Source organism: Nicotiana tabacum, chromosome 22 (assembly GCF_000715075.1).
Source record: "Nicotiana tabacum cultivar K326 chromosome 22, ASM71507v2, whole genome shotgun sequence".
Taxonomy (NCBI): domain Eukaryota; kingdom Viridiplantae; phylum Streptophyta; class Magnoliopsida; order Solanales; family Solanaceae; genus Nicotiana; species Nicotiana tabacum.
The window spans coordinates 9587939-9610053 of NC_134101.1; the positions used below are offsets into that span (position 1 = coordinate 9587939).

At 36.0% G+C, this 22115-nt stretch overlaps 2 protein-coding genes across 7 annotated transcripts; both read left to right on the forward strand.

The window, feature by feature from the left end:
• Nucleotides 1–1224: 1224 nt before the first annotated feature.
• Nucleotides 1225–11153, forward strand: LOC107791258 (putative inactive receptor kinase At5g58300). 3 transcript variants are annotated; one of them, XM_016613284.2, is made up of 3 exons: nucleotides 1225–1749; nucleotides 8478–9808; nucleotides 10416–11153. In XM_016613284.2, exons 2-3 carry the CDS (start codon nucleotides 8530–8532, stop codon nucleotides 11012–11014), a joined length of 1878 nt encoding a protein of 625 aa, XP_016468770.1. In that variant the 5' UTR covers nucleotides 1225–1749; nucleotides 8478–8529; the 3' UTR covers nucleotides 11015–11153. The 3 variants fall into 3 exon arrangements, with proteins under 3 accessions (XP_016468770.1, XP_075100088.1, XP_075100087.1); XM_075243987.1 differs by having other exon boundaries at nucleotides 8512–9808; XM_075243986.1 differs by lacking the exon at nucleotides 1225–1749 and adding an exon at nucleotides 7404–7528.
• A 4114-nt stretch (nucleotides 11154–15267) lies between these two features.
• Nucleotides 15268–19780, forward strand: LOC107791260 (ubiquitin-conjugating enzyme E2-17 kDa). Of its 4 annotated transcripts, none has more exons than XM_016613286.2 (5): nucleotides 15268–15393; nucleotides 15579–15679; nucleotides 17063–17190; nucleotides 18374–18478; nucleotides 19013–19780. In XM_016613286.2, the coding sequence occupies exons 2-5, from the start codon at nucleotides 15610–15612 to the stop codon at nucleotides 19154–19156; spliced, it is 447 nt and encodes a 148-aa protein (XP_016468772.1). In that variant the 5' UTR covers nucleotides 15268–15393; nucleotides 15579–15609; the 3' UTR covers nucleotides 19157–19780. The 4 variants fall into 4 exon arrangements, with proteins under 4 accessions (XP_016468772.1, XP_016468773.1, XP_016468774.1 ...); XM_016613287.2 differs by having other exon boundaries at nucleotides 15272–15393; nucleotides 15594–15679; XM_016613288.2 differs by having other exon boundaries at nucleotides 15276–15389.
• The last annotated feature ends 2335 nt before the right edge of the window (nucleotides 19781–22115 follow it).

Consider the following 22115-nt stretch of genomic DNA (forward strand, 5'->3'; position numbering starts at 1 on the left):
TATTTATCTTTTTGTTTTTTCACCTGGTATTTAGTTCCCGTAGTATTGGCGTCCGACTACATCACACCCCTGGGGTGTATACCCTTTCCCAGCTCTACGGACTACGAGAATGCATAATGCTTCGTGCATGGACTGCCCTTTTATTGGGGCTCGACTAATTCGTATTCACGCCGCGTAAGGCTCATTAATGGAAAAACGTTTCCTAAGAAGTATTAACCAAAAGACAAGCATATTGGGTCAAAATATATTGTAAATTGTCAAACAATAAAGATAAAGATAGTCAGGTCTTCAAATGTTTTCAAAAAGGAAGATATAATACACAGATTGGAGAAAGAAAAAGACAAGTGGGGTACAAATATTTGTTTAAAGGAGAGATGAGAATATTCATTTAAGTGTTCTAAATAAATATTAGACCAAGTAAAATTGTACTAATCTCTATGATTCAGAGTTTATACTTCTACATCAAACTAGGCAAAAATTTGTCACCCACCAAAAGAAAAAGAAATGGAAAGAAGACGATTAGATACAGTACGTTAAATCAATAAACAATGTGTCTTCTTATATATGCCTCTCTAATTTAACCATAGGTATGAAGTGTATTGTCTCATTTGTAAACATTGAACGTAAATAAATTTTCTCTATTAAATACCAACTAACCCTCCACCTCCACCTCAAAAAGAGAGTAATTGCCAGACTCATCCTTCTTGTGATGAGTTTTCAACTGTCCCTCACAAGCTCAAACATCACTTCCGAGTTTTCATACATAATTTCTCTATTTTTTTTTTATCTATAATTTTTCAATTTTCTTTGTTTTGTTAATTCAAATGGAGCAAATCAATTTTCTATTTAACTTTTGAATTTTTGACTAATCATTAGATGAACATTATTTTATTTGAGGGTAATCATAAAGATGTTGTAAGTTGGATTGTCAATTAAACAAAAATGTATTGGCGCAAAAATATCTGTTTTGAACCGAAAGTTTGTGAGTCAACCAGAAGGCAATAGTCCTATATAAATCTGTGAATATATCAATAATAACATATCTAGTGTTATCTTATACGATGGAAAACATAAAGGTAAAATGATATTGTATAATCGTTTTTAAATAATAGTCGAAAAAATATGTAATATATTTTTTGTATATATACATATTCTATATATTATATACAAATTTTATATATTTTTTCGTCAAACGAATATAAATATTTTTTGGCGCGGGTAACAATGCTAGACCAAAGTAAACAAATCCGACAAATTCGTTACATTTATGCTCTGTTATATAGTACAACAAACAATTAAACCCCTCTCTATTTCTCTTTCTGGTTGAAAAACTGGAGTGACCAACAGCCCAAAGCCAATCCCAGCAACCAAATCCTGAAAATCTGAAATCCTTCTTACCCTTTCTCAGTCTTCACTTGCACTAACAATCTAACACTCGTTCAATTTTCGTCTCCTTCTGTTTCTCAACTTATTCTCGAATACACCATTTGCCTTTATCTATTAACATAGATCCATTATTTACTTCTTCAGCTTAAGCAAAAGGGTCACCTCTTCCTTGGGATTTTTTCAGCTTTGCGATATGTGCACTTTCCATTTTTAGCAAAATGTGGTTACTATAACTTGGTACATTCCAAATTCAGTGGATAAATTCAATACGAAAGTTCTCATGGGTACTTGTTATTTTGACCTCAGAACCTCAGCATTCCTCCTAAAACTTTAAGGGGTTTCTCAAAATTTCAATTTTTCGAGGTAATTCACTGTGTGTTCTTACGTATGTTTCTGAATTTTATCAACCTGTATCTGTTCAGCTCGACTTTTGTGGAAATATAAAGAATTGAAAAAAACTGAAGATGTTATTGGTCCTTTTGAATTGTATTATTGGAGAAATTAATTATCTTTGTCTAATGGAAGCTTAGGATTCCCTATTACTGTGACCTGATAAGACTTGAGGTTGTTCAATAAGCCCAACTAACCCAACCCTTTTTGACATTTGCTTGAGAGAAGTATTATGAATGTGGTAAGTTTCTTTTTTTAATGGTAATGTTCGTACTAGCTTATGCGTACTTCGACTATTCTATTAGGTGCCTGCTATCTCCCAACCCTCTTTGACATTTGCTCGATAGAAGAATTATGAATGTAGTAGTTCTTTTTTTTAATTTTTATTTTAACGGTGGTGTTCCCACTAACTTGTGCACACTTCGACTATTCTGTCGGGCACTTGCCACCTTCCACCAGCACATGTACCATGTAACTCTGCCCTCCACTATTCCATCGGGTACCTACTACCTCTCACTGTTGCGGAAGCCGAATATATAGATAGTGATTAAATCACAACTACTATATCTAAAGGTAGCTAATAAATAGTAAATGAGACAATAATAAAATGAATACCAGAACTTAACGAGGTTTGGCAAAATTTGATTTTTGCCTAGTACTCGGACACAATCAACTCAAATTTATTTCACTCCAAAAATACAAGTGAAATACTACAAGAGAGAAAGAAGATTCAAATGACTTAGGAGATAAGAAGGCAAGTGAGAGATGTTTACAAACGAACAAAACCCTTGCTATTTATAGAAGAGAAATGGCCTTAATAATGTCATGCATGACATCATATTAAGTGTGAACATGCAATGTAAATGCATGAAAAATGCATATACCAATTTCTTCTTAAAAGGAGGCTTCAAATGTTCACACTAGTTCACATTAATCTTGTCAAAATTCAACAAATCTCCACCTTGGCAAGATTCCACTTTTGCAATTTTCTCTTACTGATAAATTTTGATTGTGTCTTCAACTCCAATCTTCAAAGTTCAACAATGTTGATCAAGTTCAAACAATGTTGAAACTTGATCGCAATCACTACTTTTGTTAGCATATCAGCAGGGTTGTCTGTAGTCCGAATTTTCTGCACCATGACTGCACCTTCTTCTATAATATCTCGTACAAAGTGATATCGAATATCAATGTACTTCGTCCTTGCATGATAAACTTGGTTCTTTGCTAATTGGATAGCACTCTGACTATCACAAAATAGTGTGATGTTTTCTTGACCAATACCAAGATCTCTAAGCAACCCTTGAAGCCAAATTGCCTCCTTTATAGCCTCCGTAATTGCCATGTACTCTGCCTCAGTAGTAGACAAAGCAACCGTTGACTGCAAAGTAGACTTCCAACTAACTGGTGCATTTGCAATAGTGAAAACATAACCAGTAGTTGATCTACGCTTGTCCAAATCACCCGCATAATCCGAGTCACAATATCCAACCAGATACTGACTATCTTCCTGCTAAAAAAACAATCTAACATCTACAGTATTACAAATATACCGTAGAATCCATTTCACAGCTTGCCAATGCTCCTTTCCTGGATCATGCATATACCTGCTTACAACTCCGATAGCATGTGAAACATCAGGTCTTGTGCAAACCATTGCATACATCAAGCTACCAACGGTATTCGCATATGGCACTCTTGACATATACTCTTGTTCGGCTTCATTCTTCGGCGACATAGCAGCACTAAGCTTAAAGTGAGGAGCAAGAGGAGTGCTAACCAACTTCGTGTTCTCATTCATGCCAAATCGATCTATTACTTTCTTCAAGTATTCTTTCTGAGATAGATAAAGTTTCTTTGAATGTCTATCTCTTTTTATCTCCATGCCAAGAATTTTCTTCGCCTCACCTAAATCCTTCATCTCAAACTCCTTTCTTAGTTGAATCTTCAATTTCTCAATTTCCTCTTGACTTTTGGAAGCTATTAACATATCATCAACGTATAGGAGAAGATATTTGAAGGATCCATCTTCAAGCTTGCGCAAATACACACAATGATCGTATTTGCTTCTTTTGTACTTCTGCCGCAACATAAACTTATCAAATCGTTTGTACCATTGTCTAGAAGATTGTTTCAATACGTGCAACGATTTTTCAAGTTTGCACGCCATATTTTCCTTTTCAGCAACTTTGAATCCTTCTGGCTGAGTCATATAGATTTCTTCTTCCAAGTCTCCATGTAAAAATGCAGTTTTTACATCTAACTGAACTAATTCCAAATTCAACTGTGCTACCAAAGCCAACAAAACTCTAATGGAGGAGTGTTTAACGACTGAAAAAAATACCTCATTGTAATCAATTCCCTCCTTTTGAGCGTACCCTTTGGCTACCAATCTTGCTTTGTAGCGAACATCTTCTTGGTTAGGAAATCCTTCTTTCTTTGCAAATACTCATTTGCACCCAATTGCTTTCTTGCCCTTCGGGAAATTGGCCAATTTCCATGTACAATTATGATGAAGGGACTGCATTTCTTCATTCATGGCAATCCTCCACTTATCTTCTTCTTAACTTTGGACTGCGTCTTTATAAGTGATAGGAACATCATCAGCTACAATTGAGGCTGCACAAGCCACCGTCTCTATGAGACGAACAGGTTTCTTTATTATTCTTTTTGGCTTGCTGGTTGCTATTGATTCAAGTTGTTGTTGGGGTTCCTGAGTTGGAATCTCCCCTTCTACTGACTCTTCTTCCAGGGGAAAATCTTCTATTGTTTCCTCGTTTTCTCCCTGTGTTGGGAAAATTAATTTTCCCTCAAACTCCACCTACTTTGAAGCACCATCAGTTTGTTTAACATCTTCAAATGTTACCTTATCTATTATGGCAGATTCATCAAAGGTAACATCTCTGCTGAATATAACTTTTCTTGTCTCTGGACACCATAATCGGTATCCTTTGACTCCAGAAGTAATCCCCATAAATATAACTTTCTTTGCCCTCGGATCCAATTTTGACTCTTTCACTGAGCCAAACACATGTAAAAAATTATAATCTTCAGCAGGTTTTCCATACCATTTTTCAAATGGTGTCTTGCCTCCAATAGCGACAGATGGTAGACAATTAATGAGGTAGCATGCATATGTTATTGCCTCAGCCCAAAATTCTTTGCCCAAGCCAGCATTGGACAACATACACCGAACCTTCTCCAGCAAAGTCTGGTTCATGCGTTCTGCCACTCCATTCTGTTGTGGTGTATTTCTGACGGTGAAATGTCTCAAAATGCCATCATCTTCACAAATCTTATTGTAAAGATCATTTTTGTATTCTCCACCGTTATCTATGCGAAGACACTTTATCTTTCTGCCTGTTTGAGTCTCTATCATCGCCTTCCATTTGAGAAAAATTCTCAGCACCTCATCTTTGGTTTTCATAGTATACACCCACACTCTCCGGGAAAAGTCATCAATAAAGGTTACAAAATAGTGTTTCCCACCTAATGAAGGTATTTTGGAAGCACCCCAAACATCAGAATGAACATAATCCAAAATACCTTTAGTATTATGGATTGTTGTTCCAAATTTAACCCTTGTCTGTTTCCCCTTGACACAATGCTCACAAAACTTCAAATTGCAAGTCTTTACTCCTTTTAACAATCCTTGATCTGATAAAATCTTTAAGGATTTTCCTCCGGCATGTCCCAAGCGCATGTGCCATAGCTTGGTTGCTTCTGCCTCCTTGTCATCACTGGATGTCACTGTTGCTGTCCCAATAACTGTACTACCGCTATAGTGGTACATGTTATTATTTCGCCGGATTCCCTTCATTACCACTAGTGCACCAGAGCATATTCTCATTACTCCATTTTTTGCAATGACTTTGAGCCCCTTTGACTCTAGGGCTCCTACAGAAATGAGATTTTTCTTCAATTTCGGTACGTATCGAACATCTGTTAATGTTCTGATCAATCCATCATGGTTCCTTAGTCGGATTGAACCAATACCATATGCGGTAAGAGGATTGTTATTTGCGGTGTGAATAACTCTACATTCTCCTTCTTGAAAATCAACGAACCAGTCCTTGTTGGGACACATATGGTAGCTACAAGTTGAATCCATCAGCCATATGTCAGATGGTTTGAATGGCTCAATTGTAACTAGCGAGAAATCAGAGTCGTCACAATCAATTACATTTGAATCCATGACAGCCTTTCCATTATTAGGTTTGGCCTTGTTTTTCAACTTTGGACAGTCTTTCTTCCAATGACCCTTTTCTCGGCAAAAGGCACATTCATCTTTGTTAGGTCTGGATCTTGACTTGGATCTTCCTTTCTTCGTTCTCATATGATTTTGAGAACGACCTCTCACGACCAGTGCTTCTCCTTCTCCACTCTTTTGTTTTTCTCTCTTTCTTTGTTCATAGTTGTACAAGGCAGAACAAACTTCTTTGAGAGACACTTCATCATTCCCATGAATTAGAGTAGTTTCGAGGTGCTCGTACTAATCGGGAAGTGAACTTAATAACATTAAGGCCATATCTCCATCACTAAAAGTCACGTCCATATTCTGCAAATCTGTCGCCAACTTATTAAAGCTGGTGATATGATCATTCATTGTAGTACAATGAACATATGTGAAGCGTAACAGTCTTTTTTTCATGGAAAGTTTATTTTGACTGTTTTTCTTCAAGAATTTATCCTCTAACGCATTCCACAATTTACTTGCAGAAGTTTCTTTTGTGTATGGATACTTTTGTTCTCTTGCGAGGTAAGATCGAATGGTACCACAAGCAACGCGATTGATAATCTTCCAATCTCCTTCTCCGATATTGTCTGGTTTATTTTCTTCTATGGCAATATCTAGCCCTTGTTGAAAAAGTACATCAAGAACCTCCGCTTGCCACATCCCGAAATGTCCTGACCCGTCAAGAATTTCAACTGCAAATTTCGCATTTGACATAATTCTTGTCATAAGCGAAGATGCCAACGACGTATTACTGACACCCGATGTGGACTCTTCATTTTTATTATTTCCCATTTTGCTACAGATACTATTTATTTGCTGACAGTACAGAACACCAAAGTAATTCTTTTCTGATGTGGAAGTTCAGACTATGCTGCAACCACAGAGCATACTAAGATAGAACCTTGGCTCTGATACCAATTGTTGCGGAAGCCGAATATATAGAGAGTGATTAAATCACAACTACTATATCTAAAGGTAGCTAATAAATAGTAAATGAGACAATAATAAAATGAACACCAGAAATTAACGAGGTTCGGCAAAAATTGATTTTTGCCTAGTCCTCGGACACAATCAACTCAAATTTATTTCACTCCAAAAATACAAGTGAAATACTACAAGAGAGAAAGAAGATTCAAATGACTTAGGAGATAAGAAGGCAAGTGAGAGATGTTTACAAATGAACAAAACACTTGCTATTTATAGAAGAGAAATGGCCTTAATAATGTCATGCATGACATCATATTAAGTGTGAACATGCAATGTAAATGCATGAAAAATGTATATACCAATTTCTTCTTAAAAGGAGGCTTCAAATGTTCACACTAGTTCACATTAATCTTGTCAAAATTCAACACTCACAAGCACAGTTACCGTGTGACTCTACCCACCAATGCCTACACATATGCGAAGAAATCACCTAATGTTTTCTTGCCTCAATTGGGATTTGAACCTCAGACCTTATAGTTCTCCTCCCACTTTATTGACCACTACCACACACTTTGGGTGCCTGTTTTGGTAGGTATTTTCTATTTATGATGTAGCTATTCTTATCAACTGTTACAAGCTCCAATCTTGGTTAGGAATATTACGAGGGTGAAAAACTTGTGATTAAAGGGGTTAGTCTAGTCCCAGCTTGACTTAAGGGGTGGTGGCTCTCCTTCCCTTTGATTATTAGATATTTTCAAAAATTAGAATACTTAAGTGCTAGCTATTTTTATATCTTAGCTCTTGCTCTTCTACTTCAAGATTCTCTTTGTTCATGAAGTTGAAAATTGAATCATTGTGAACCAAAGATTTTTCTGAGAATGCTGTCTTCTTCTACTAGGGAGTATATACCTTTCTAATCAAATTAATACTGCTGTATTGAGCTGTTTAACGATTGTACCTGGTTCAATGTGTCACAACATCTTTTTCTCTTTTGGTGTAATCATTCATCCATGTGTGAGATTAAATAGCTTTTGAAGTTACTGTATGTTGTTAGTATGGTGGATAAGATTTGTGACAAAGTCGCAGAGCTTTCAGCTTAGTATGTTGTAATCTGACCTGCTGTTTTCTTTCTTTATTTTTTTTTTCTTTTTTCTGTGAGAACATGATTAGTTTTACTGGTCCGCTTCTGCATCTGATGAAAAATTTGTTGAACATGGATCAATTACTATTTGGCATTCATAAGGAATTATCCAAGTCAAGGTCATTACTAAGTGCTTTTGGAACGTATGTGCAAAAAGAAACATTAGTTGAACATAGATTTATTGTTATTTGGCATCCATAAAAACTCATCCAGTTTTGGTTCATGAAAACTCGATTCGGAAGTGCATCTCCAAACATCTTTATTGAGGATACTCTAATAACTGTGAAAGTGTTAGATGTTTGCTAGGTGAATATGTGTTTTTTATCCTCCCTCTTTTTCCTTTGATATTTGTGTGGGCTGTGGCTCTCAAGTTGTTTGTCTACTGTATTATCCCAGGAAAACCACAGCACTGACGTTTTGTGGCTTTCAGTCATTTGAAGGTTTCCTCATGAGAATCTGCTACGCCCATCAACTGCTACATTCTCTTTTTATTGTAGCAACTCTTCTTCCTCTGAGTCTTGGTGATATAAACTCGGAGAAACAAGCCCTTCTTGACTTTGCTGCGGCAGTCCCGCATGGCTGGAAGATCAACTGGAACCCTGCCACCCCAATCTGCTCATCTTGGGTAGGCATTACTTGTAGTACAGATGGGGCCCATGTGGTGGCTGTACGACTTCCTGGAGTTGGACTCATTGGTCCACTTCCAGAAAATACTCTTGGGAAGATCGATGCCATAAGGATTCTCAGCCTTCGATCCAATCGTCTCAGCGGAAACCTTCCTTCTGATATCGCTTCACTTCCTTCTCTCCAATACCTATTCTTACAGCACAATAACTTATCTGGAACTATTCCTGCTTCTTTTTCAAATAAACTGAATGTTTTGGACCTATCTCATAATTCCTTCGTTGGTAAGATTCCTGTAACAATTCAAAAATTGACTCAGCTAACTGGTTTAAGCCTCCAGAATAACTTGCTTTCTGGACCCATACCCAATATCACCCTTCCAAGGCTAAGACATTTAGATTTAAGCCACAACAATTTTAATGGTTCCATTCCATTATCCCTCCAAAAGTTCCCAAGTTCTTCATTTGGGGGGAACTCACTTTTGTGTGGACTACCCTTAAATCCGTGTTCCCCTGTTCTACCACAATCCCCTTCCCCACCTGCACCTTCACCAAACATTCCAGGAGAAAAAAGCTCAAAGAAGAAGCTTAAATTATGGGCTATTATTGCTATTGCCGCTGGAGGGGCTGTGCTGGTCTTTCTGCTAGTTCTGATCGTGGTTTTGTGCTGCTTGAAAAGGAAAAGGGGTGATGACAGAGGTGTGATGAAAGGGAAATCTTCAAGTGGAGGAAGGAGTGAAAAGCCGAGGGAAGAGTTTGGTAGTGGGGTGCAAGAACATGAGAAAAATAAGCTGGTTTTCTTTGAAAGCTGCTCTTACAATTTCGATCTCGAGGATCTGTTGAGGGCCTCGGCTGAAGTGCTAGGAAAAGGGAGCTTTGGAACTGCTTATAAAGCTATTTTGGAGGAGTCAACGACAGTGGTGGTTAAAAGATTAAAAGAAGTCATTGTAGGGAAGAAGGACTTTGAACAGCAGATGGAAATTATTGGTAGAGTTAGACAGCATCCAAATGTTGTTCCTTTACGTGCCTATTATTATTCCAAGGATGAGAAGCTAATGGTGTATGGTTATTTCTCAAGGGGCAGCTTGTCAATGCTCTTGCACGGTAAGGCATCTTCTACTCTCATCGTCATTTACTTTCTCTATTTCTGCTGTTTGGTGAGGAGCAACTTCATACGCCCTTTTTCATTGAATGAGTAGAAGTAACTACTCCTTATACAGCACAAAACTTCACTCAAATAATGCCCTAAAAATTATTCATAACGAATCTAAACAATTTGTGTTTGAACTTTAAAGTTGCTAATTGGTGTGAAAAGGAGCATTCTTTCTTGTAGCTAATTGTGATCTTAGAGAAGAAGAAACACATTTTGTATGTATACGACTGTTTGATCTTTCTACATCTATTATATGAGTACGGAATGTAATCTTGTATTTATCATTTCTATAGCAACATATTGACATTTGCCAGCTTTCTTTTACCTATCACTGCTCCACTGAAGGTGTAGTTTATCACTCGCACTATCTTGCTGCTTTTCTAACTGGAAAGCTGCTAGCGCTGAAAATCTTCATGCGTAATATACCTAATATACGAGAAGTGAACTCATTCCCCATTCGCCAACCTTCATAAACTTATCAGTGACATACTGCTAATGAAACACACACTGCTGATATTTCTAATATCTAATCCATGTCGAACTCTACTGTCATTATAGGCAGCAGGACTTCTGGAAGAACTCCACTGGACTGGGAGTCGAGAGTTAAAATATCTCTTGGAGCGGCAAGGGGGATTGCCCACATCCATTCAGTGGGTGGTCCAAAATTTGCTCATGGAAATATCAAGTCCTCGAACGTCCTACTCAAGCAAGACCTAGAAGCTTGTATCTCAGATTTTGGTTTAGCCCCTATAATGAACTTCCCTGTAGCTCCAACTCGTTATCCAGGATACCGAGCTCCTGAGGTGATAGAAACCCGAAAGCATAGTCATAAATCAGATGTCTACAGCTTCGGCGTCTTACTACTTGAGATGCTTACTGGAAAGCAGCCAATGCAATCACCGGGGCGCGATGACATGGTTGACCTTCCTAGGTGGGTCCAGTCAGTTCTTAAGGAGGAATGGACATCAGAGGTTTTTGACGTCGATTTGATGAGATTTCAAAACATCGAAGAAGAGATGGTACAGATGCTGCAAATTGCTATGGCATGTGTTGCAAAGGTCGCGGACATGCGACCCAACATGGAGGAAGTTGTTAAAATGATTAAAGAGGTCAGACAATCTGACTCTGAAAACAGGCAATCTTCAGAAAGAAAATAGATCTTAGGACTCAAATGTGCAGATCCCTTACATTCCTTGGATTTGTGACTAACAATTTGCAAGTGCTGAGAAATTTGTTCAACTCTATACTCCGTACAAAAAATACATCCTTCTTACTAATTAAAGTGTGAATTTTTGTTGAGTTGTTTTCCTTAGGCAATATAGTAGACTAAGTAATCTTCCTGTTCTCTCCCCCCCCCCGGGGGGGGGGGGGGGGTTAGTATACACATATTGTGTTCATACTATTTTTCCGTTTTCATAGTTCTATGCCATTATTGCTGGTTATTGTTATTGTTTTTCCATCTATTTTCTAGCTCTTACGATGCTGGTAATATCTTTCTGGCTCGTCTTCTTGAGCCGGGGGTCTATGGGAAACAAACTCTGAATACACACTATCCTCCCTAGACTACACTTGTGGGATTTTACAGGGTTGTTGTTGTATTCAGTATGCACATATCAACAACTAATTGATGGTCATTTTTAACAAGGGTTCACTTGAAAAGAACGAAATTTGTGGAATATGACCAAACAATGCCTAGGCGTTTGAATACTATTTGGTTGAAGTTGATATAAAACAGTTTGTGGAACAAAATATTTTTCAAATATTTCAAATATTGTTTATGTTATCGTCTCACTACATCATTCTTGTGTAACTTCAAATTAGGGCGGATAGTTTCTATTTGTTTCTTTTTTTTTTCTCTCAAATAAATCTCTTTTCTATAATATTATTCACTGTTCAACTTTCACACATAAAACAATACTAACTTTTTCTTAGAGACAACTAAAGTAATCTATCTACATTAAAAGCACGAATGCCCTTAGTGAAATGTCGTTTACCTTTTAAAAATACACTTTACATTGGATAAAACTGTAAAATCAAAATCCTAATATTTAGGAGTTCTAAATCAAAAAAGTTAGTGCTTGATATCTTCTCCTAATAAGGATATAAAATATTAAGACACTAAAAGAATACAAAAAAGTAGGAGAAAAGTTTCTTTTCCAATAAGGAGACTCCACGATGTATTTTTTTAGAAGCTTGGTTGTTAAATCTATTTGTTTCTATTCTTAAAATTTAATACGGCATTAGGTTTTAAAATAGTAATTATTGTTGGAGAAAACAGGTAGAAGCTTTGTTGTTAAATCTGTTTGTTTCTATTCTTAAAATTTAATACGACATTAGGTTTTAAAATGTAGTAATTATTGTTGGATAATTACATGAATTATTAATTTGTTATAAAAAAATTAATTACCATAATTAATCTACAGAAGTACCTAAATTATTAATTTTTTGGTAAAAAAGAAACTAATATTATTACTAAGAAATTTTATTATATAACTCGATTTTACAAAATAGGAATTAGTTACAAAATTCATCTTGTATAGCTAATAAGATATTCTTATAACATGTCACTAATTCTATCACTGAATATGAATTTTTATTATATAGCTATATAATTGGTCCATCACTATTTTTATTTTTATTTTTTGTAGTTGACATGTCTATAATAAGTACTTAGACGATCATTTTGATAAGAAATTAAAACAAAAAAAGGGATACATAATAGAACACTGATCTTTCAAGATTATTAATGTTTGGCTATAATTATATATTTTTAGTTCATTACTTACCTTACATTTTGGGAATTTAATGCTAAACTATATTATATTTGTGCTTAATTGAGTTTATTTTATATGTAGATACGTTGAAAACAAAATTGAGAGCAAAGTAGAGATTTTATGTGTAATTTATACACTACAAGAATGAAGTTGTGATTATTTATTTGGGGGACAAAAGAAATCAAAAGAAAATTGAAAGAAGAAAGGCAAGAAACGAGAAAGAGACAAGAAATTGAAAAGTGAGTTGAACAAATTGAAACAAAACAGAATTTTAAACGAAGCAGCATCAGGCATGGCGAAGGATTTTGCTCGCGGAGGATTCTGCGGCGCACAGTGGAAAGCGAGCTGAAGAGCTTGCGCCGCCAGGGGTATAGCGAGAAGAACCACGCGTTAGAGCTCGCGCCGGCGAGCATGTTCTGTATTTTTAAAGTTTATTTTATCTCCTATTTAGTTTTGAATTTATTTATTTTATTTGGGTATTTTTCCTACACATATAAATAGTCATTAAATATCAATTTTGAGAGGGATGAGACCGGGGGATTGGACCTAAGGAGGCAAGAACATACTAGGAGCAAGGCGGGGAATTCTTCTACGAGTTTTTCACTTCCTTCTTCCTATTTTTATTATTGGTTATGAATTCTAGTATTGTAGTTTTGCATACTATTATGAATAGCTAATTTGTTATCTAGAGTTTTGATAAAACCTTTTGTAGGATAAATTCTTGTTATGTTTTTATATAATTGAGTCCTTGGATTTCTCTACTTGTTCAACTACGTGTTTATTGTTGTTGATTGAATGGCCATCAATTGACTGTGCCTATTTAGTATGTATTGCTTGAAAACTGATATATATTTAGGTAGTTGTTGAACAACATCACTCCTAACGTATGTGAGAAATCAATACGAAGGGTTTAAATGCGGGATTAGGATTAACGAAACCTTGGTGCGATCTTAGTGAGCAGTAAACTAGTGCCAACTAGCATAGTTCGGAAGAATATGTCTAGTAAATTGTGGTAGTTGCTTGGAAGAGAATTATGACACCCGAAGTACTCACGATCGGTAGAAAATACTTAGGCAAAATTATAGAAGGTATAGCGGGAAGGATTCCGACAATTGGAAAAATCATAACTCTAGACCTCCTTAGTCTTGTCTCAAATTTCATCCTTGTTAGTGATAATTTTATTACTTTATAATAGTTGTTAGTTAATTAGTTAGAAATAAATATTATAATCTCTATAATTAGAAAATTGTTTGGACTTGTGTTTCTTAGCAATATTGAACAGTTGTAGCTAAACCTTAATTCTTTGTCGGATTCGACTCCGGACTTGTAAATCAGATTATATTTGCAACGACTGCTTAGTCCTTTTTATAAGGCATAGTTGGGCGTAATCAATTATCTTGGTTGTTTTCATGCTTAGCCATGTCATTCGCTACTTTTGACTAAATAGGATCAATATTCATTTTCAAGAGCTTATATTTTTTAAAAAATTATTTTCAAAATTTTATATGTTTTTTTAATTTTATACACATCTATATTAAAAGCACGAATATTCTTAACGAAATATCGTTCGTCTTTTTTTACCCTTTTGTTAATGTACTCTATAATAGATAAAAAAGTAATTACAAATAAGTTATTTTTTCGAAACAAATAGAGCCATACGATAAAACAAATTACGAAGTAGGAAACACCTTCTTTAATTAGTATATCATTAATAATCATACAAATAGTGTAAAGCCAAAATTTTCGTAGGTTAAAAAGGAAAACGAATAAGACAATAAGAGACCCATTAATAATATCATTAGTTAATATCTTATTCCCTCCGGTCACTTTTACTTGGTACGTTTTGACTTTTCACGTCCCTTAAAAAATAATAAATAAAGTGTATAATTTACCATGTTACCCATAATAATTGATGCATATTTTATTGGATTTGAGAAAATGATTTGAAATGGTAATAAATATTGTGGGTAAAACAAGAAAAAATTTATTGTCTTCTCTTGATATGCGTAAAGTGCCAAGTAAAAGTGAACATCTATTTTTAGTATACATGCCAAGTAAAAGTGACCAGAGGGAGTATTAAATAGGTCATATTTTCTGTAATTAAAAAGGAAAGTAACTATTTTGAGTAAACTTTCTAACTCTTAGATTGTTTTGGTAGTAATAAAAGTTCAAGATTTTTGTAGTGATAAAACTTCTTGTGGTTTTCAAGTTCGTAATCACAAGTCAAGTTAAATAATGTTCTTGTAGTTTTTTATAACTATTATATTCTATTATCACTTTTTTTTTGTTTATTGAATTAGCTATATATGATCAATAAAATTATTATTTTTAAGAACTCATAATTTTTTCTTTAACTTTTATTTTATAACTCAAACGTAATTTGTTAATATAGTATTAATATAATTTTTTTTAAAAAAATATTTATTAAGACAGAATAGTCGCGCGTATCTTAATATTTAATATTAGTATAGAAAATATCTTAAAAGTCATACCAAAATATTTACAAAGTTGGAAACTGAGCAAAACATAAAGATGAGCAGCCGTCGGTTGTGGTATGTTGACATTATGACTCCAGAAGAGGATTCTAGAACCTGCACGTGGACCCCACTCTTAAATATGAATTTTTATACTCCGTTATTACGTAGGAATAGTAATATATTTATTGTTTTCCCCTTCGTCCAAACTATTGGCTCAAATACCTAATCCAAGCTCTGCAAATCTCCGTTTACACCTAATTCAATCAATCGCCTCACATCGTGTAGGTACTTTTTCTAACCCTAAATCTTCATGCTTCAGTAATTTCATTTGTCTAACATAGATCTAGTGGGTTATCTCATGAATAATCCATTAGATTTACTTTTAGCTGGGGTTCAATATGATTTCTACTTTAATTGAATTTGGAGATCTATGGTTTATGATGAAAGAATTTGTATTAATATTTGGTTAGGGCTTGGATTTGAAGGTATACGAGCTAATCTATGGCGTCGAAGCGTATATTGAAGGAGCTCAAGGATTTGCAGAAGGATCCTCCGACATCATGCAGCGCTGGTATGTTAGCTCAGCTTTTTCTTCCATTGTTCATTCGGTTTATGCGTTTTCTTAGCTTATGTGCTAGTTTTTTTTAGCTAAAGGACTTGATACTGTAAGTCCCTGTGATTGAATTTCTGCTGCTTTTGTGAGGCTAATGCTGCAAAGTATAGAACTTGTAGCAGAAGAACAACTGTTAGTAATTTGCTGTAGCTATTTGCTGTTTCTCTATTTGATTTAAATGTTTGTTTTCTATAACAATGGTGGCATTAGGCCCCAAATTCCAAAGTGGTCGAGGAGTTGGAGTAACGATCTCGGGAACCAAGGTTCAAAGCATAGTAGAGGCGAATTAGGTGAATTTTTTCTGGTCTTGGATTCCTCGTTTAGGTTCATCGTACGTTTATTGTGGGCTTAGCCATTAAACTATGCCTGAAAGGTGATCTCTCTTCCTTATTGAAAAAGATCATATACCTAAGCCTTGGTGAGAGAGCCATCTCCTACATGTGCTGGTAGGTGCGCGTGAGCTGGCTTCGGTACCACTTTCTTTTAAAAAAGAATACTAGTGGCGTTATTAATTGATTGATGCATATTTGGTTGTATTCAGTGTTATCAAAGGCGAAAAGTGCAAAAAAGCTCTTGGGTATGTTGGGGCTTTAAGCGCAAAGCGCAAATAAAGCATGGGCTTTAACGAAGAAAGGCGCAAATGGAGAAAAACTATAAATATTTATGTGTAGTCCAAAACTAATATCTATAAGTATGAATACTAAATATATGGACTAAGAAATTGAAGAAAAATTACAATAAAGTGAAATATCAATTGTTTAATGTGGCCTCTTCAGGATTACGCTCATTGGCAAGGAAAATTATGCCTTAGAGCTTTGATGACAACGGTGAAGCGCACACTAAGCGAGGCGAAGCGCTCAATATGTTTTGAGCCTCGCTTCAGGGCTTAAGCACGCCTTTGATAACACTGGTTGTATTACATCTTTATTTTTATTTATGTCACATTTTTCTAAATGATGGTGGTGTCGAGCCAACTTATGCACACCCCAACTAATCCAGCAAGTGGCATGTTACGGGCCTGTGTGTATTGCATCTTTATATTGGATTCCCTTTCTCACTTCTGAGAATTAAAGGTCAAGACATAGCACTGACGATTCCGTGTGATTACTTTTAGATGCGTAAAATGCTTCTGGAGTAAATAAATTTATAATTATCAATCAGAATTCCTGTGTCGTTCTTCTCTTTTCCTATGTGCTGTCATTTGTCACGCAAGAAATTGTGGTTTCCTTATGATTTAGTATAGGCCTTAAGTTGCTGAGTGCAACTATATGTTTGTTAGTGTGGGTGCTTAATTGCAGGGCTGTTATGTTGACATTAAGTAGCATACTTCGTCTAATACAGGTCCAGTGGCTGAGGATATGTTCCATTGGCAAGCTACGATCATGGGGCCCACGGATAGCCCTTATGCAGGAGGTGTATTTTTGGTTTCAATTCATTTCCCTCCTGATTATCCTTTCAAGCCTCCAAAGGTAAGCCTATGCTCCAGAGTGTCTATATCTCTGTGTGTTCCTTTACATCCACTGTTGGTTTAAACTAGTGAGCATCATTTCGCATGAATTTCTTCAAATATAAATGCTTTATGTTGTAGGTACTTAAGATAGTAAATTTTCTTCTTCTAAAAATAAGCCAAAATTTTCATGGATGCACAACCTCAAAATTGGCCGTGTTAGTGTGTAATGATAGCATTGACTGATATCATTCTTGATTATTTCCTAAACTATTCAAATAAATAATTTATTAATAAGGCCCGTAAAAAATGAAAATACAAAGGTCATTTTACCGCTCGTACCTTGCCTCAGTCCATGCTCTATATTTTCCCATTTTTTATGGTCACATAAAGCCTTCAAAATCATTGCCTACTTCACCTTCTTTGGTACATTAGCATGTTTACAGACCATAGAGATAAGTCCACAGGCCTACCGCCTACATGGCGGACTATACTCAGAGTTCATAGACAACTCCATTTCCCTATGGAAAAATTCAGCAAGTCGTAGATGGTTGTTACTCGCCTCTTCATATCCTTGTGATCATCCCTCCACTACTTGAGATGACATTTGAAGCTTTTTGTTGAGAAGTTTATCTTCCTGCATTACTCGAGGATACATGACAGAAGGAACTCTCACCTCTCTTATGTTCGGGTGCTAGGGTGAGCTGGTTCTTCAGGGCGATGTTCAAGATTATAGCTCAGTAATCATGGGCATTAACAGTTTTTGTCCAGTTTATTTGTACCGCACCTATAAATACGCTGGTTTATTGGAGGGCTGACATTTGTTTGCTGCTAGAGTAAAGTTTACCTTTACGATGGTTCTGTATTTTCTTGGATGTTAAGGATTTCAATTGTTGCAGTACACTGGAATTGTGCACAATATGATTTCTTCCCTGCTTATTCTGAGAATTTGATTAATAGTTATGTGTTGAGTTCTACGGTGATGACGCAAGGTTTATTGGAGGGCTGACAGTTGTTTGCTGCTAGAGTAAAGTTTACCTTTACGATGGTTCTGTATTTTCTTGGATGTTAAGGATTTCAATTGTTGCAGTACACTGGAATTGTGCACAATATGATTTCTTCCCTGCTTATTCTGAGAATTTGATTAATAGTTATGTGTTGAGTTCTACGGTGATGACGCAAGGTTGATCTTCTTATTGTTTCAGGTTGCATTTAGAACTAAGGTTTTCCACCCCAACATCAATAGCAATGGGAGTATATGTTTGGATATTCTTAAAGAGCAGTGGAGTCCAGCTTTGACCATATCTAAGGTTTGGATCTTGATCTTTGGCTATGTCCAATTAAATGTTGTTTTTCTGGTCTTGGATTGCTATATGAAAATTAGTCTAGCCCGTAGACTAAATTTAACAAAATGATGTTGGTGGTTCATGATACTGTTTTGTGGCGAATGGTCCATGTTTTCTGTGTCTTGATTGTTTAGACCTGTTGCGCCTTGATCTCTTCTCTTTTTATAAAGAAAGATTAACTAATTCGAGCCATTGGATTCATGGCTTAGAGTAGGCTAAATAATCCTTCTTGAAGCGGTTACTGGTGTACTATCCTTTGACCAATACCCATGACTAATGGAGTGATCTTATATGTTTTGTTATCTTTGCCTTCGTTCAGTGTCTTGTATTTTCACATTCCTACCAAACTATCCAAAATGTGATGAAAACCCGTTTACATACCAAGTCACCAGCAAACTATCTGGAAAAATGGCGACAAAGAGCTTGGCTGGTTTTCTTTCTTGTTTTTCAGTTGTCTTTGCGATTTGAAGGGCCTTACTGGCCTATTTGTGTTTTCAGGTCCTGTTGTCCATCTGTTCTCTGTTGACAGATCCAAATCCAGACGATCCACTTGTACCAGAAATTGCTCATATGTACAAGACTGACAGGGCCAAGTACGAGGCCACTGCTCGTAGCTGGACACAGAAATATTCTATGGGATGATGGGGAAAGTGTTCTCGGACGTGTCTGAGATACTTTTAATTGCAATGACTTCATTTTGCTTTCTTTCGTAAGTGCAATGTCTTTGTGCTTGGATGAAAGTAAAATGTTGGTAAGGAATTCTGTTTACTTCTATTCTCCATTCATGTCAGGTTGCCAAGAAGACCGAGATCTTTCAATATGTGAATATGTCTATTTGATGAATTTAATGAGGGGAGAACCTAAAATGTAATTTTACTTTTGCTCCTTTCCTAAGTTTTGTCAATTTGACCGACCTTGTATGGTGCTTTTGAGGGGGAAAATTTCAGTGATCAAACCCTAAGTCTCCTCTGTATGAGATCACATTTCAGTGTTCTGTGATGTTGTAAGTCGTGCAAAGCAGATTTTTCGGAAATCAGTGTAGGGAAACGTTTCCCTACTAAAGTGGGAGGTCAGTGTTATCAATCTCTTCTCTGGGATAAGTTCTTTGTATTTGGTCTTAAAATTTGACTTTTTCTTGCATGTGTATTGTGCCGAGATATCAGACTCTTCAAGGCTTTTTTCTTGTTCATGTCGATTTATGACGGCTGCAAGAAGGGGCCTAAGTGCTGATGTTTCAGTAAGCTAATTAATGTGTATGGTTGAACAGATGATTCTCACTTGTTGGTGACTGTCTAATGTGTTGAAGCCAAATGCACTCTGGGGTCTCATTGTCTTAACTCTTGGGAATCGATACTGATGAAATTGTGCTACCTTTCCTTTCCTATCCCTCCATTTCGTGAAGGGTTGTTACATGATAAGCAGTGTGTCGATAAGCCAAAAATATGCAGAATAGCTTTTAGTTTTTTTCATTTTTCAGATTTTTCCTACCTCGGCGAAATGAATTGGAAGAGTATATTGTTCTTTGTGGAAAGATGAGGGTATAGCCATACTAAGTTAAACTTTTGTAGTTCAACTTGTGTGGTCATATTTGTCTGCTTGCCAAAAATATGTGTGAGAATTGAGTCACTATCGAGGAGGGCCAAATGAATATTGGAGCAATTAGGAAGCTCCATATGCTGTAGTTGAGTTGAAATTGGAAGGGGGTATGCTGATTAGTGCTAGAGCGGGTTAAGAAAGAAAACTAAATGTGCAAATGATTGTCGCTTGGTTTACAAGCAAACAAGTCTTCCGCCTGTAGATTCACGTGCCATGCTAATCAGGTCTTTCTTCACTTATCTTGTTCTTGTCAGACGTTTTACTGTCTTGGGTTGCCTACTTGCCTTTTCTGCTCCCATGGCATTTGCTTGTAGTATCTCTTGTTCATTTTGGGATCTCTCAATAAGAGAAGCAAAACATTTGATAATATGCTGACAAATTTTTTCACGTGCCTTGTATTTGTAGTAAGCAAACAATGTGTGGAAACTTCACAGTAGTTCCCTCCTATTTCTCTCATGCTTCCCATGAGAGCCTGCGCGTGACTGATAAAATTGCTGTCATGTGATCAAGAAGTCACGGGTTCGAACTGTGGAAACAATCTCTTACAGAAATGCAGTGTAAGGTTGCGTACAATAGGCTTTTGTGTTCCGGCTTTTTCTCGTACCCCGCATATAGCGGGAGCTTAGTGCACCGGACTGTCTTTTTCATGGGGACTGAGATCAGATTTCATTATAGTTATACAAAAGGTAGGACCCTAACTCATTAATCATTATAGCTTCTTAAAACCTCAGAGTACGTCGAACTCGGAGACTGGAGGCTTCCTGGCAAGTTCCTTTTCGAATTAATTAAAACGGTGCAAAGTTGGGTAATTGGTAAAAAGTGAAATCCAAGGCCATAGACTTTCTTCTTTTTATCTTTTTTATTTTAATTCACCATAGACTTGCTGCTTAGTATAATAGGCGTACAAGGACAGAGAAGAAAGTCGGGGTTGCTGGGTGTGGGGCGGGGGCGTTTGACATGTCCAAAATCACCAGCTGTAAAGAAGATCCTTCACCTATTTAGTCCCCACACTGCATTTACTCCATTTGTACCGAACTTCTCTACTGTAGTACGAAATTTTCTTGAGAATATTAGACTTATAGTGTATAAAATTTTTACATTGTTAGTTTAAGTTGGTCTATAAAAATAACTTCTTATAATAAATTTGATATGGTAATTTGAAGGGGAAAAAAAAATAGATATGCACTATATCCAATTGAATTGTATTCCATTGTTTGGTTCAAAACAAAGTTAGAATTATAATCTCAACTTTTATATGGGTAAATAATACTAAGATTTTATTAGCTAATATCAATAGTCAAACTGTAGAGAAATGCAATCTCGAATCAACTATCGGGATTCATATCCTAATTCTGGTAACCAAATCCACATTTTATTGTATTAGAACACAAATGCAAATTTTGTTGTGCTCTCTTTGTAATATCTCAGTGTGGGATCGGATCCGATTCGGGCCCCCAAACTGGTACGTCTGTGAATCTGCATGAGATTTGTGGCATTTCAGAGCTGTATACTACCCAATAAATACTCCATACACTATATTTGAGTGGAGAGCAGGCTCCTATCTTCTCTGTTTAGACCTCCTTTCTCTCACCCTCTTACTTGTTTTGGTCCATGTTGCAGACTCGTGATCTTAAAAGGAAATCTTTCATCTTTGGACTACAGAAAACTGAGAGGTATTGCTGCTTATTTCAAAGGCGGATCTAGAATTTTAATTTTATGAGTTTAATATTTAAACTTATGGGTTCATATCTACTATTTATTATAATTTTAGTAATTTTTTATACATAATTAATTTATGTTCTGCATTAAAAATACTGATTCAGTTGAACCCCGATAGTTGTATGGTGCATCCGCTTATTTCCCGCCAAAACAACAAAGAAACCTCTCTTTTTTCCACGCTACAATCCAACTTGTTCGTCAAATCATTCTATTTATAGCGCTGCAACTTTTCCACTTTACTACTCCATTTAAATAGTGGTTACTATTCACTCCCTAAAAGTCTAAA

Coding starts and splice junctions, on each gene's coding strand:
- LOC107791258 (XM_075243986.1), top strand. CDS start 7,404: ATGCCTACACATATGCGAAGAAATCACCTAATGTTTTCTTGCCTCAAT. Junction 7,529..8,477: donor CACTTTGGGTGCCTGTTTTG/GTAGGTATTTTC, acceptor GTATTATCCCAG/GAAAACCACAGCACTGACGT. Junction 9,809..10,415: donor CTTGTCAATGCTCTTGCACG/GTAAGGCATCTT, acceptor CTGTCATTATAG/GCAGCAGGACTTCTGGAAGA.
- LOC107791260 (XM_016613286.2), top strand. CDS start 15,610: ATGGCGTCGAAGCGTATATTGAAGGAGCTCAAGGATTTGCAGAAGGAT. Junction 15,680..17,062: donor TCCGACATCATGCAGCGCTG/GTATGTTAGCTC, acceptor CGTCTAATACAG/GTCCAGTGGCTGAGGATATG. Junction 18,479..19,012: donor CAGCTTTGACCATATCTAAG/GTTTGGATCTTG, acceptor TTGTGTTTTCAG/GTCCTGTTGTCCATCTGTTC.